A 14089-nucleotide genomic window follows, 5' to 3' on the forward strand; every position below is an offset into this window, starting at 1 on the left:
ATAAGCTGCCCCATTGTTGATTTACTGCTATAGACAGAAAGTGTAGAACTTCTCTCTTCCTCTCTAGTTCAGATCAACCTGTCCCTTTTATTTTTTAGATTGTATTTATTTATTCATGAAAGACACAGAAAAAGAAAGGCAGAGACGTAGGCAGAGGGAGAAGCAGGTTCCAGGCCTGATGTGGGACTCGATCCCGAGACTGCAGATCACGCCGAGCCAGGGGCAGGTGCTTAACTGCTGAGCCACCCAGGCATCCCCAACCTGTCCCTTTTAAAGGCTAGCTCCTTCCACAGTACTCAGAAAAAAGTCACATGATCCTCCTGTGGAGCAACAGTTCACCAGAAATGGAGTGAAATTTCAACCAATGTATTGTTTAATCATGCTGTTGTTTTCCCTCTAAGTCTTTAAGATGTCATACTGTTTTGCAACTTGGTGTGAGCATATACTTTATATATCTCAAAGGTATTCTTGTCACCTTGTTAAGAATGTAATGAAATGATACAATAATTGTGTTGTGTTATGTAATCAACCTGGTTGAATCTCTGTTCTTTGGGGATATTGTGGTGTCTCAAAGATCACAGTTCTGAGAATGTGACCTTATGAAGGCAGAAAACCGGGAAAAAGAGATAATCTTTTAAAATTCTGGAAACAAGGGAAAGCTGCTTTCAGTTGTTTAATTGCTCATCTAATAGATGAAATTTGCCATCTCTGGGGACAAGTCAAGGTATAATCTTAACAACCAAATTTAAATTAATCAAATACAGGGACACCTGAGTGACTTAGTGGTTGAGCATCTGCCTTCAGCTCAGGGTGCGATCCCAGAGTACCAGGATCCAGTCCTGCATTCAGGCTCCCTGTGGGGAGCCTGCTTCTCCCTCTGCCTATGTCTCTGAGTCTCTCTCTCTCTCTCTCTCTCTCTCTCTGGGTCTCTCATGAATAAATAAAATCTTAAATGTTTCTTAAAAAAAAAAAAAGAAAACAACACTCAACAATGAAAATGATCTGAGTGTAGCCTCAGGCAAGTGGTACATACATATATCATATCATACATATATGATTGTGACTGATTTAGCTGAAATCTAACTGAATGTACTGAAGTCTGTATGAAGAAAGTGAATAGAACAATGATCAGCATAAAGTATAACAAAAACAAAATTTAAACAAAATTTAAAACAAAATCATGAGTTCTTTGCTTTGCACTATTCATATGAAATAAATACAAATTCTGTTAGTCATGAATATAGGCACAGTGATGCAGTAACACCTCATTAGAATTCAATTTGTTGAGATTTAGTGCACTTTTCAAAGAGTACTCTGAATGAAATTGAATCACAAATAGAATGCTTATTTTTCCACTATTTCCAGAAGTTTTAAAGTGATCCCATCTACCAAGTCTTCCATTTTCCACTTTATACACAACAGCTCTAGGATTGATAACATACCAGTGTAAGGTTTTTTAGGTGAATGAAGGAGACCCCAAGGCAAAATGATCCGTAGGATGAACTTTATTGCCAGCGCCCTCGGGCGAGGTTCCAGCGACTCGGGAGAAGAGAGTCAGGGAAGTCGCGCCCGGGTTGGGGGGTGCGGGTTTTTTTTTTTAAAGCCTTATGGGTTCTGGGTCTGGATCTGGGTGGGTCCCTTGCCAATTTAGGCTGGGGATGGGAAAAGTCCAGACGATCGGGGGGGGGGGGGGTCCCGGATGGATGGTCCCGGTTCGGTTTCCCATCTAGGTTTCGATTTACTGGAGAGGACCTGGTGGTCACGGCGGCTTTGGCCGGAAGATCCGCCATCTTGACCCAATTTGAGGTGTCGGCCATCTTGGGTGCTCCTGTCTCTTGGCCAGCCCAACATTCCGATCTTTTTTTAAAATTTAATGGTGTGAGGGGCGTCGACTGTATTCTGGCTACTTCCTGCTGACAGTTGGGCGTCGTGATAGGGGCAGTCGGAGGTGGGCAGGCGAGAGCAGGGGTAGTACCGAGGAGTTGATTCACTGAAACTCGCGCCGTCTCTCAAGGCGTTCCTGTAGACACCTACCAAGGCAGGGAGCGACCGAGGTTAGGAACAGGATTAAGCACAGGGATCCCGCTGGGGGGAGGAGCCAAGTTACCCAAGTGCGGGGGTCTGGACCCCACAGGTGGGAATCCTGGCGTCTGGATTGTATCCGGTCTCTGAGTTCGCGAATTTTGGAGGTGACTATGCCCGACTGGTTAACGTAATAGCAACATTCTTCATTTAGGTAGAGGCAAGTGCCCCCTTTTTTTGCTGTTAGGAGGTCTGAGGCTCGCCTGTTCTGCAGGGCGACGGCTGCAAGGCTGGTAATCTGCGTCTGCAGGGCGCTAAGGGAATCGGCGATCCACTCCATGTCATCATTGAGTGCCTGGGAGAGCTTGTAATAAAAGTTTATTGAAGTTCCGAGGCCTGCCGCTCCGGTGGCAACACCTGTGGTCAGGCCCGCCCCAGTGAGTAAGGGAGTGAAGGCTGCCCGTCTGTCTCGGTGTGTAGGGAATAAGATAGACATGAGGTGAGAGTGGGAATAGATGGTAGTGGAGGGAGACAGTAAGATGAAGATGCAGTCTAGAGAGTCATTGGCGGTTAAGCATCGGTAGATTCCCCCAGGGCATGAGAGAAATACCCCAGGAGGGGTGCAGTAGGGGAGAGAGAAGGTAGCGGTGGAGGAGTTGATGGTGAGGATGTCCAGAGTTGAGGAAAGGTTAAGAATACGTAAGGGTCTTCCTATGGCCCCTGTGTGGACCGTCTGGTTAGTAATGGTGGTGTTGGGTAGGGGTCACGTTGTCGGAATGGGGATCCCGATGATAACTGGAAATGGTAGAGAAAGGGAAGCAGATCCAGCAGTCGCGGTCCTGAGATATGCTCCACCACAGGTTATAACTGGAGTTAAGGAGGGTCATTGTTAGTTGGTCAGTGGGGAAGATCTCTGTAAATTATTGAGGTTGATTCCCTTGTAGGTGGGGATAGCTTGAGCCTGCAATTGGGTATACACGGCCTGGATCATCCACTTGGTTTGATTGTGTTTAGCCTGGTCCTGGACCCCTCCCCCGTGGGAGAGTCCCATCTGGGCCAAATAGGTCCAACAGACTGTCCCAGTTTTGGGGTACTGCGTGCAAGGGGACTTTTTTACTTTGTATTAAGTACTGAGGTCCAGAAAGTTTTTCCCCGGGGCATGGGAGGAAGTGCATGTGGTTGGAGTTTTTCCCTGGTAACAGTCCTGGGGCATGAAAGTATAGGATTGGAATAGCAGTCCTTTCCTATGCCGCGCATGCATTGGCTACAATCAGCTGCTTCAGTCAGGGTGGGTAGAAGGGTCAGGATTAGGAGTACGTACCAACCGCAGTTGGGTTGGGCCCACCATTTGGGAGGTCCACTCGTCCGAGGTTGGTACTCGTTTAAGGTTGTTAATATGTACCCAGGGCTGATGTCCCAGCAATTTTGCTGCGGCTGGGGTGGTGAGGATGACTGTATGCAGTCCTGACCAATGTGGCTGCAGGGATCCTGGCTGTAGGTCCCTGAGGAGGACCTGGTCTCCAGGGAACAGGGTTTGAACAGGGACCTCCCTCTCGTCATGGTCGTCTGGAGCAGGTATGGTCGCGTCAGCATGGACTTTTAAGAGGGCTCACAGAATAGGTAAGTAAGAAAGAAGGGGTTGCGGGGGGAACCCGGAGGCTGGAAGTTTGTGGGTTAGGAGACATGGTCGGCTGTGCAGGAGTTCGAATAGACTTAATCCCGAGGGCCCCTGAGGAGTTGCCCTGAGTCAAGTGAGGGCGAGGGGCAGTAAGGTGGGCCACGAGAGACAGGTTTCTAAAGTAAGTTTGGTGAGTTGGTCATTGAGTAACCCGTTGGCCCTTTCTACCTTACCCGACGATTGGGGATGGTACGGGATGTGGAGCTTCCGGGTGATACTAAGAATTTCCACAACCTGGTTGAGTCATGCTGGAAATGAAGGCAGGTCCGTTATCCGACTGCAGGGTTCGAGGCAGTCCAAATCTTGGGATGATGTGTTCGATGAGGACTGTGGCCACGACATCCGCGGTCTCTCGGGCTGTGGGATATGCCTCAATCCACCCTGTGAACGTATCCACTATGGTTAGGAAGTACTGGAAGGACTTGTGATGGGGCATGTGGGTGAAGTCCAGTCACCAGTCTTCCCCAGGCTGGTGTCTACCAAGCTGATGTTTGGGTCCTGGCCTACAGATCCTGCCTTGAGCGTTAACAGCCACACCGGTTTTGCAGGCTCTATGTACTGCCTCTATCACTTTGGAGAGGGAGGGGTGATGAAAGAGGGGTGGTAGGAACTGGTGGAGAGCCTCTGGGCCAATATGGAGGGACTGGTGGATGTTGGTTATTAGGGTGTGGGCCAGGCCTTCCGGTAGGGCAATTTTATCTTGAATATAGATCCACCCCTTCTCTCCCGACTTTCCCTCTAAACTTTGGAGGGTTTGTATTTTTTTTATCAGAGTATGATGCGCTGTGAGGGTGTTGAGGAAGAGAATCGGGGCCAAGGAGGTATTTAGAGCCGTCTGCCTGGCCACTGAATCAGCCTAATTGTTTCCCAGAGAGATAGGGTCCCTGGAGGCCGGGTGTCCGCGGTAGTGGACCACCGCAACCTCAGCAGGGAGGTCGAGGGCCTCAGGTAATTTGGCGATAAGTGGTCCGTTGACTATGGGAGTTCCCTTGGTGGTCAGAAACCCTTGCTCCTGCCAGAGGACGGAGTGTGTGTGTGTGTGTGTGTGATGAGGTAGGCATATTTAGAGTCTGTGTAAATTGTGACCCGCTGTCCCTTTGACAGGTGGAGGGCCCGGGTAAGAGCTATTAGTTCAGCCTTTTGGGAGGCAGTCCCAATGGGGGGGGGGCGTCTCTACCACTGCATCTGAGGTGACCACTGCATAAGCTGCACGCCTCTGGCCGTCTGGGGCGGGGAGGGAGCTCCCGTTCACAAAAAGGACACGGTCAGGACTAGAAGCAGCTGATCAGAGTCCTGGGAGGGAGGGGGTTAGCTCTTCTAGGAGTTGTGGGTAGGAATGAGAGGGCTCAGGGGTGGACGAGGGTGTTGGCAGCAGGGTCGTTGGGTTTAGGCGAGGAGTAGGAGAGAGAGAGAGATCAGAGGATTTTTGATAAATAGTAGATGATACAGCTGGAGGTGTGAAGGGGTGAGTTGAGCCAGGGATTGGTGACTAACCAGATCTGAGAGTCGATGGGGAGAGTAGACTGTGAGAGACCTTCCCAGGGTGAGCTTAAGGGCCTCCTAAGTAAGAGAGGAGGCTGCTGCCAGTGCTCTGAGGCATGGCTGCCATCCCTGAGCAGTGGTGTCCAATTGCTTTGACAGGCTAGGGCTCTGTAGATGGGTCCAACCGGTTATGCTAGAAGGCTGGTTGCTGAGCCAAAGCATTCATCAGTAAAGAGGTGAAAGGGTTTAGAGGGGTTGGGTAGTGCCAAGACTGGTCCAATGGTGAGACAGTCCTGCACCTTAGAAAATAGACGCCAGATGGAGGTGGGAATTGGTTAGGGGTCCTTGGGGGGTTTCCTTTGCTGCCTGGTATAGGGGACAGGCTAGGATGACAAAATTAGGGATCCAGTGTCTAAAGAAGCCCACTAGTCCCAGAAAGGAGAGAATTTCCTCCACGTTCTGGGGAGGCTGGAGTTCCCGGAGGAGACAGATGCAGTCTCCAGTGAGGGATTTGTTAGTAGGGGTTAAGGAAATCCCCAGGTAGGTGACCGAGGGGGTACACAGCTGACCTTTAGAGGGGGTGACCTGGTATCCCTTAGTTCCTAGGAAGTTGAGTAAGGTGGTAGTATCTTCTCGGGATAGGGAAAGGGACGGGCTACAGAGGAGAAGATTGTCCACATATTGGAGTATGGTGCTGGCCTAAGGGTGCATTGTAGTAAACCTAAAAATATGGGGACTGTCCCGAATCCCTGGGGAGGGACAGTCCATGCTAACTGTCCCGAGGCATGCATGTCGGGGTCCTCCTAGGTGAAGGCAAAGAGATAGTAGGAGTCGGGATGCAGGGGAATGGTAAAGAAGGCATCCTTTAAGTCCAGCACCGTGAAGTGAGAGGTCTTGGGTGGGATGTGGGATAGTAGGGTGTAGGGATTAGGGACGACTGGGTGGAGCGGGATCACGGCTTCGTTAATGAGTTGCAGGTCCTGGACCAGTTGGTAGGTTTGCGAACAGGCAAGATAGGAGTGTTACAGGGGGAGTTAATAGGAATGAGGAGTCCCTGCCGTTTTAGGCGGTCGATGTTGGGTTTAAGGCCCTGCCGGTGGGCCAGGGGGATGGGAAACTGCCCCCAGGAGGGGAACTGGGAGTTGTCCTTTAGCTGTATTTTTACGGGGGCATGATGGGATGCGGTGACTGGCAATGCGGTGACATTAGAGGTGTCCCATACTTTTGGGTCTGCCGAGGGGAGGCACTCCGGGGGTGGGGACGGCGAGGTAGAGGAGTAGGGGTAAATCGAGACATTCTGAGGTCAAGGGAGAGGGTGAGAGGCAGATGGTAGTTTGCAGTTTGTGGAGGATGTCCCTTCCTAGTAGGGGCACCAGACAGGAGGGAATGACTAAGGAGTGTGAGAAGGGAAACCACTCCAGGCTGCAGGTAAGGGGAGGAGTTACCCTGAGTGAGGAGGAGGTCCCATCAATCTCCATAACAGTGATGGTGAGGGTTGGGTTGGTCCCGAGTAGGATGGCAGAACTGAATATACCTATATACCCCCGTGGCCAGCAGAAAGGAGATGGACTTACCAGCTACCTGGAGTATGACCCTGGGCTCGGCCTGGGTGAGAGGGGTGTCCGAGTCTGGGCTCTGTCGGTTGTCCTCCAATCCAAGCAACTGGAGGGCAGGACTTACCATCTCAGAGTTTCTCCTGCGTTGAGGCGCCGAGGATCCCCCGAGGCTTGGGCAGTCTGATTTCCAGTGTCCCATCAGTCGGCACTGAGGGCATGGTCGGGTAGGGTCCTTTGGATTAGGACACTGACGAGCCCAGTGTCCCTCGGCCCCACATTTGAAACAGGCCCCTGGAGGGATACGGTTAGTTCCTCCTTTTTGTTGGCTCCTGGAGCCTGCCGGCCGCAGGGCTGCCACCAGGGCCTGGGTCTGCAACTGAACCTTTTGCTGGAGCCTGGCCTGTCGTTTAAGTTCGGCCGCCTCCTCTCAGGACACACACAGAGAGAGAGAGGCAGAGACGCAGGCAGAGGGAGAAGCAGGCTCCATGCAGGGAACCCGACATGGGACTCGATCCCAGGTCTCCAGGATCATGCCCTGGGCTGAAGGCGGCGTTAAACCCCTGAGCCACCCAGCTGCCCGAGTTAAAGACTTTTAAAGGCCATTTTCACTAGGTCAGAGATGGGCGTCTGCGGTCCCTCTCGGCCTTTTTAGTTTCTTTCGAATGTCTGGCGCCGATTGGGAGATAAGATGGGTAGCCAGGACGGTCGCCCCTGCCAGTGAAGCCGGATCGAGTAGAGTGTACTGAGTTAGTGCCTCGGTTAACCGGCTGAGGAACATGGCCGGGTTCTTGTCAAGGGTCTGGATAATTTCTCTGATTTTTGTCATAATTGACTGCCTTGTTGGAGGCTGCCCGCATGCTGGCAATGAGATGCTGGACCATGTGGTCCCGATGCCGGCGCCAGCTTGGCCATTCTGATAGTCCCACCCGGGCTCTCCAGCTGGGACCACCTGAGTGCCAACGGGCATGGTGGCGTCAGTGAGGTGGACCTGATCACCATGTTCTCGGGCCGCAGCCTGAATGTGTTTCCTCTCTTCAGTAGTGAGGGTGGTGGTTTGGACAACGTGGAGGTCATGCCAGGTAAGGTCGTAGACCTGAGCTAGGTATTGGAACTCTTTGATAAAGTTGTCTGGGTTGGCGGAGAAGGAACCCAGACACTTCACTATTTGGGAAAGGTCTTGGAAGGAGAAAGGTGCGTGGACCCGGACAACCCCTTCTGCCCCTGCGACCTCCTGTAGGGGGCAGACTAAGTCTGGAGAGGGGTTATGAGACCCCGTGCGAGTGGAGATAGGAGGGGATGTAAGGGGGTCCTCTTGAGGGGTGGGTTCTGCTGTGGCCTTCAGTTGGGGGGTTTCAGGTGTGGTAGGGGTGAGCGAGATAGGGGTTGGATTGGGGTTTTGCTGAGGAACGAGGGGTACGGGAGGCTGGGGGACAGGAGTGTGATAGGGTGGAGGAGGAGGTAGGAGAGGGGCCCTCACTGAGGGGCTAGATAAGTTTTCCGGAGGCTCGGAAAGGGGAGAGCGAGCAGAGGGGTCGGGATCCTTGGGAGATGTAGACAGGAGGGTCAGAGGAGGAGATCGGGCAAGGAGAACCTGAGATGTAGAGCAGAGAGAGCATAGTGAAGGGCGAGAACGTAGGGTCCAAAAGGCCTGGACGTAGGGAACCTCAGACCATTTGCCTTGGCATCTGCAGAGATTGTCAAGATCCGTAAGCACCTGGCAATCAAAGGTGCCTTCGCGGGGCCATTGAGATTGGTTGTCTAACTGATACTGGGGCCAGGCGACAATACTGTATGAGGCGCCGCCTGCGCAGGTCCTGGTCCAGCTCTAAGGTCTTGAGATCGGCCAGAAGGCAACCCAAGGGCGTTTTTGGATCAGTTTTGGACTGGGAAGTTCCCATAGCTGCCTCGCCTACCAGTTCAGACCACGGAGGAGAGCGTCCCTTCGTCCTGTGCTGGACTGCAGACGGAGAAAGAGGGGTGTACCTGCCACAGAATGGGGACGTCTCCCGATTCTTTGGAGCTCCGGAGGCCACCTGGTAGCCGGAGGGGGGACGCCCTGCCCTAATCGCGGCTGCGTCAGGAGGAGGCTTGGGGCTAGGGACACTCACCGCAGTCTTGAGATCGGCGCTCAGAGAAGCGGTACCGGGCCGGATGGGGAGGAGGGAGCCTCCTCACCGGAGTGGGGGCTCGATCTCCTCCCGGGTTTCAGCACCAAATGTAAGGTTTTTTAGTCGAATGAAGGAGACCCCAAGGCAAAATGATCCGTAGGATGAGCTTTATTGCCAGCACCCTCGGATGAGGTTCCAGCGACTCGGGAGAGGAGAGTCAGGGAAGTCGCGCCGGGGTTGGGGGGTGCGGGTTTTTTTAAGCCTTATGGGTTCTGGGTCTGGATCCAGGTGGGTCCCTTGCCAATTTAGGCTGGGGGTGGGAAAAGTCCAGACGATGGGGGGGGAGGAGGGGTGATCCCGGATGGAAAGCCTAGGTTTTGTTTTGTTTTTAACTTTTTTTTATAATAAATTTTTTTATTGGTGTTCAATTTGCCAACATACAGAATAACACCCAGTGCTCATCCTGTCAAGTGCCCCCCTCAGTGCCCGTCACCCATTCACCCCCACCCCCCGCCCTAGGTTTTGATTTACAGGAGATGACGTGGTGGTCACGGCTGCTTTGGCGGGAATATCAGCCATCTTGACCCAATTTGAGATGTCCTCCATTTTGGTCGCCCCTATCTCTCAGCCAGCCCAACGACCAGGTCCTACCACTTGCCCATTTGAACCCCGTCAGGCCCTTTTATTTGCAACAAAAATATATCTCATAATCTCCAAACTAAAAATCCATTGTGGCTTGTCCAACATCAAAACCCTTATGAGACTAATCAGATAATAATTTAACACAGATGTACACTTCTTAAAAACCAAAATATAAGCTTTTTTTTTTTTTTTAAAAAAAACCTAATCTTTAACAAGTTACTTCATTTCTCTAAGCTTCTGTGAAGCAAGGTTCACCTAGCACTACCCTATTATGAAAATTACTGTTTGGTTTTATAACATACAATTATGTATTGTATGTCGCTCCTGAAGAGGTTTCCTACCTTTCCTACCAAAACTAAAACTTTTCGCCAGCAAAATAAACACAATGGAACTCTCCGAATAGTGTTTTTCTAGCTGCAGGTTGCAATCCATTAGCAAATCACAAAAGCAATTTAGTGGGCAGACCCCTTGCGAGCCTTAAAACCAAACCATAACAAAAGCTGAAATAGAATAAAAGAATAATAAATCCCAGACTGCATCTTAGTGGTAAAGAAGTGTTGTTTTGCGAAATATTTATTTCATCTTACACATTAAACGTGTACTTGAATTGAGATGGGAAATTTGATACACTGCTCTAAAGCTGCAGTTGTCAAAGGTGGTCTGAAGAAAACCCTCAAGGAGGTTGAGAGATCCTCCCTCCCCTTAATTACGCGCATTATCTGTATGAAGCCAGATTTTCTTCACATGCTTCAACCAAAACATTTCTTCAGTAGATTGTAAAAGCAGCTATGACAATTAAGCTGTCGTCTTTAAAGTCAGGCATTAAAGATATTTTCAAAATCATAAAACGATTCCACTCTTCTGATGTTTTGGTTTTGGAAGGAATATAGTCTTTTACAACTTTAAAATGCTATTTATGTTAACCTGGTTACTATTTAAACACCTTGAATTTAAACTTAATATTTGAATTTAATTGCTTTCATGACTCCTACGGTAAACAGCAGGAGATACAACCTACAGGAAAAGCGCTTCGGAGCTCTCCATTGGAGAATCGCTGGTCAACACGAAACAAAGGACTTAGGGCCTGACTCGTGGCAGGTTTAACTAGGTCCGAGGCCCTTCAGCCGAGCGCTCAAGCACCACCCACCCCGCCGACCCCGACGGGGGACGCCCCGCCCCCGGCGAGAGTCCTCGCAAATAGTCACAGATACCGACTAGAGGGCGGGATTTGTCCCCTGAGTGGACGTAGAACAGTGTTCACGTAGAGGTCCCCACTGCAGAGGAAAACCGGGTCACAGAAGGAAAAGAGCGTTTGTAGGAGTCTTTGCGACACTGTCGCGTTTCGTGGGTTCCTTGCCGTAAAGAGAGTCGCGGAGCCGCCCCCGGCCGAGGCAGCGGCAGACGTGCGGGGCAATGGCGGATATGGAGGACCTCTTCGGGAGCGACGCCGACAGCGATGCTGAGCGTAAAGGTGGGATCGGCTGGGCTTGCGGGCGGAGGGGGATGCGCGTAGGGTTTCTGCGGTGGGAGCCCGACGGCGGTCCAGTTCCGGGTCTGCGAACCCCTGGGCGCTGCGGGCGAGCGGCGCCGCTTCCTCCTTCCTCAGCGCCCCCTGCACTCCCGGCGGTGCCAGCCTCGCGGCTGGCGAGAATACAGCGGCTTACAGCGGGAGCCTCGGGGTTCTTGGTGTCCGTGGAGCATGCGGTGGCTCGGGGCGTGTGGGGCGCCGACGAGCCTGCCCAGCCCGCGGAGGAACCTTGCGGTCCTGCTCTGTCCTGCTTGCACAAGCCAGCGCAGAGTAAGAGCTCTCCGTGAATGAATGGACCTTAGGTGCTCGGGAACATGGGGATGACACGGATGAATCTGCAGAGGGGCTCGGAAAACCCGCTTGATTGAGACCAGAGTGTGGCCTGATGCGGAGTTTGAAATGTCTGGCCGGGGAAGACTGGCAGGATAACGCGGTTAGGGCCTTCCCTAGGCGTTACGCGCCGGAAACAATGTGTCTTCTGAGAGCTTGTGCAAAAACTGCAGTTTCTTGACTGTATGGTATTAGACTGGAGAGCATATGGGGTCAGTGCTTGCAGAGGAGAAATAAAGAATTCATTAGTGCATGCATGAAAGTACTTCTGGCACAAGGACTGTAGTTTGAATTTGAAACGTGAATGGGAGGGGCGCCTGGGTGGCTCATTCGGTTAAGCATCTGCCTTGGGCTCAGGTCCTGATCTCAGGGTCTTGGGATCGAGCCCCGCATTGAGCTCCCTGCTCCGCGGGGAGACCGCTTCTCCCTCTGGTGCGCGCACGCTTGCACTCGGCCAAGTAAATAAATCTTAGAGAGAAAGAAAGAAAAGATAGAGGAATGGGAGTTAAGGGCCCCAAGATCAAGTTCAAAATTCTTGCACCCGTCAAAGTAACGTATCTAAATATAGCAAAGTGTTATTCTTTTTTCCTCTAACTCCAGTTTATTCATGTTTTTTAGGGTATAGTGAAGGGGAGCCCTAGATAGAAACCTAACGTGAGGGCTCTATGGAGGTGGGTATCCAGGAGGTTCTAGGCAGAACGAACCTGGAAGTATAAAGTTTTGAATACTGTTTCATTTCCCCCTCATTTTCACTTGACAGTATCCCATTTGCCTTTCAAGGCGCAGTTCCATGTGAACTATCCCATGGCTCACTGTCATGAAGTTGTTCATTCAATAAACATTTATTGAGCTTCATATCCTGTTCCAGCTACTTTGCTAGGTGTTGGGAATAGAATGATGAAAAGATTGTCTCCCCCATATCCCACCGTCTTATGTGGGTGCTTAATACGTACTTGATAAATAGTTGGATGGGTAGAAGCAATGGTTTAGTGAAGTGCACCCTTCCTTACCTAACTATGGCAAACTCGGTGTATGGGGAAGTGATGCATGGAAATGGTTGCTTCTCTGGGCTTCATGTTTTACTTTCTTGTGAGTCTGTTGCTGCTTTCTTCCATGTTACCGTTAGATAATGGGATGCTATAGGATTAACTTCCAAATCTGGCTTTGAAGGTTGTTGTTGGTCTGTGACACGGTAATGCCTGTTAGGCCTAGCATATTTCATTATCTCCCCGTACTAAGGGAGTTGTGGAAAATAACTACACCTGACAAATCTCTTGCCCTGTAATGGGTAGAATCTTTACCTAGGCCCAACGTGTTTCTTTTATATGTAATTGTCCCAGGTGTCTTTAATTTCAGCACTGTTGTGTAGCTTTAATTGTAGAAGTCTTGGACCTCAGTTAAATTTATTCCCAAGTATTTTATTCTTTTGGATACTTTTGCAGGCGAAATTGTTACCTTAAGTTCATTTTTGGATTGTTCATTGCTAGCATATAGAAATACAACTGATTTTTGTGTGTTAAGTCTTGTATCTTGTAACCTTGCTGACTGTATTAGCTCTAATTGTTTTTGTGTGTGTGTGTGTGCTTTTTTTTTTTTTTTTTTTTTTTAGTATTTTCTACATATGAGCTCATGTTATCTACAAATACAAATAGTTTTACCTCTTCCTTTCCAATTTGGGTGCTTTTCTTTTTCTTGCCTAATTGCCCCAGCTACAACTTTCTGTACAATGTTGAATAGAAGTGGTAAGAATGGACATCCTAGTCTTGTTCCTGATCTTAGGGCAAAGCATCCGTGCTATCACAATTACATGTGTTAGCTATGGTTTTTGTAGATGCCCTTTATCAGGTTGAGGGAATTCCCTTCTCTTCCCAATTTGTCAAGCAGTTTTATCACAAAAGGGTGTTGGATTTTGTCGGATGCCTTTTTTGCATCAATTTAGATGCTCACTTTTCTTTAGTCTGTTAGTATGGTCACATTGATGTTGAACCACCATTTCCTTCCTAGGATAACTCCCACTTGGTCATAGTGTATATCCTTTTAATATACTGCTAGATTCAGTTTGCTAGTATTTTGTTTAGTATTTTTGCATTTGTATTCAAAAGGTGTATTGGTTTATAGTTTTTTTTTAAGATTTTATCTATCATTTATGAGAGAGAGAGGGAGGGAGGCAGAGGCAGAGAGAGATGCAGGCTCCCCATAGAGCAGGAAGCTCAATATGGAACTCTATTCCAGGATTCTGGAATCAAGACCTAAGCCCAAGGCAGATGCTTAATCCACTAAGCCACCCAGGCACCCTTGTAGTTTTTCTTTGTGTGTGACATCATTTTTTTGGCTTTGGTATTAGCGTAATGTGGGCCTCATAGAATGAGTTAGGAAGTATTCCCTTTCAAGTTTTTGGAAGACTCAAAAGGATAGGCATTAATTCTTTAAACATTTGATAGGATTCACCAGTGAAACCATCCAGTCCTGGGCATTTCTTTATTGAATCTTTTTGTTGTTGTTGTTAAAGTAGGCTTCACACACACTGGGGCCTGAACTTGGGGCACTGAAATCAAGAGTCACATGCGTTACCAATTGAGCCAGCCAGGTGCCCCGTGTTTGTTGGAAATTTTTTGATTACTGATTCAAACTCTACATGTTACAGCCCTATACAGATTTTGTGTTTTGTCTTGTGTCAGTTTTAGTAGTCTGTTTATAGTAATTCATTTTATCTAAATCATGTAATATGCTGGCATAGAATTTT

General features: G+C 49.6%; 1 protein-coding gene and 1 long non-coding RNA gene across 2 annotated transcripts in view; one reads left to right on the forward strand and one right to left on the reverse strand.

Moving 5' to 3' along the window:
- Nucleotides 1-1509: 1509 nt before the first annotated feature.
- On the reverse strand, nucleotides 1510-9106 carry LOC129506339 (uncharacterized). The gene is made up of 3 exons (XR_008663742.1): nucleotides 8847-9106; nucleotides 6863-7029; nucleotides 1510-4081 (listed from the first exon to the last, which is right to left on the reverse strand). It is a non-coding gene; the product is annotated as an uncharacterized LOC129506339 (long non-coding RNA).
- A 1704-nt stretch (nucleotides 9107-10810) lies between these two features.
- Nucleotides 10811-14089, forward strand: part of LOC129506388 (RNA polymerase-associated protein LEO1) — a 38743-nt gene continuing 35464 nt past the window's right edge. The window contains exon 1 of the mRNA XM_055320061.1: nucleotides 10811-10959. Within this exon, the coding sequence (XP_055176036.1) occupies nucleotides 10902-10959 (58 nt within the window). The 5' untranslated portion in view covers nucleotides 10811-10901. The remainder of the gene's footprint in view (nucleotides 10960-14089) is intronic.

This window comes from Nyctereutes procyonoides, unplaced genomic scaffold (assembly GCF_905146905.1).
Source record: "Nyctereutes procyonoides isolate TBG_1078 unplaced genomic scaffold, NYPRO_anot_genome, whole genome shotgun sequence".
Classification (NCBI taxonomy): Eukaryota; Metazoa; Chordata; class Mammalia; order Carnivora; family Canidae; genus Nyctereutes; species Nyctereutes procyonoides.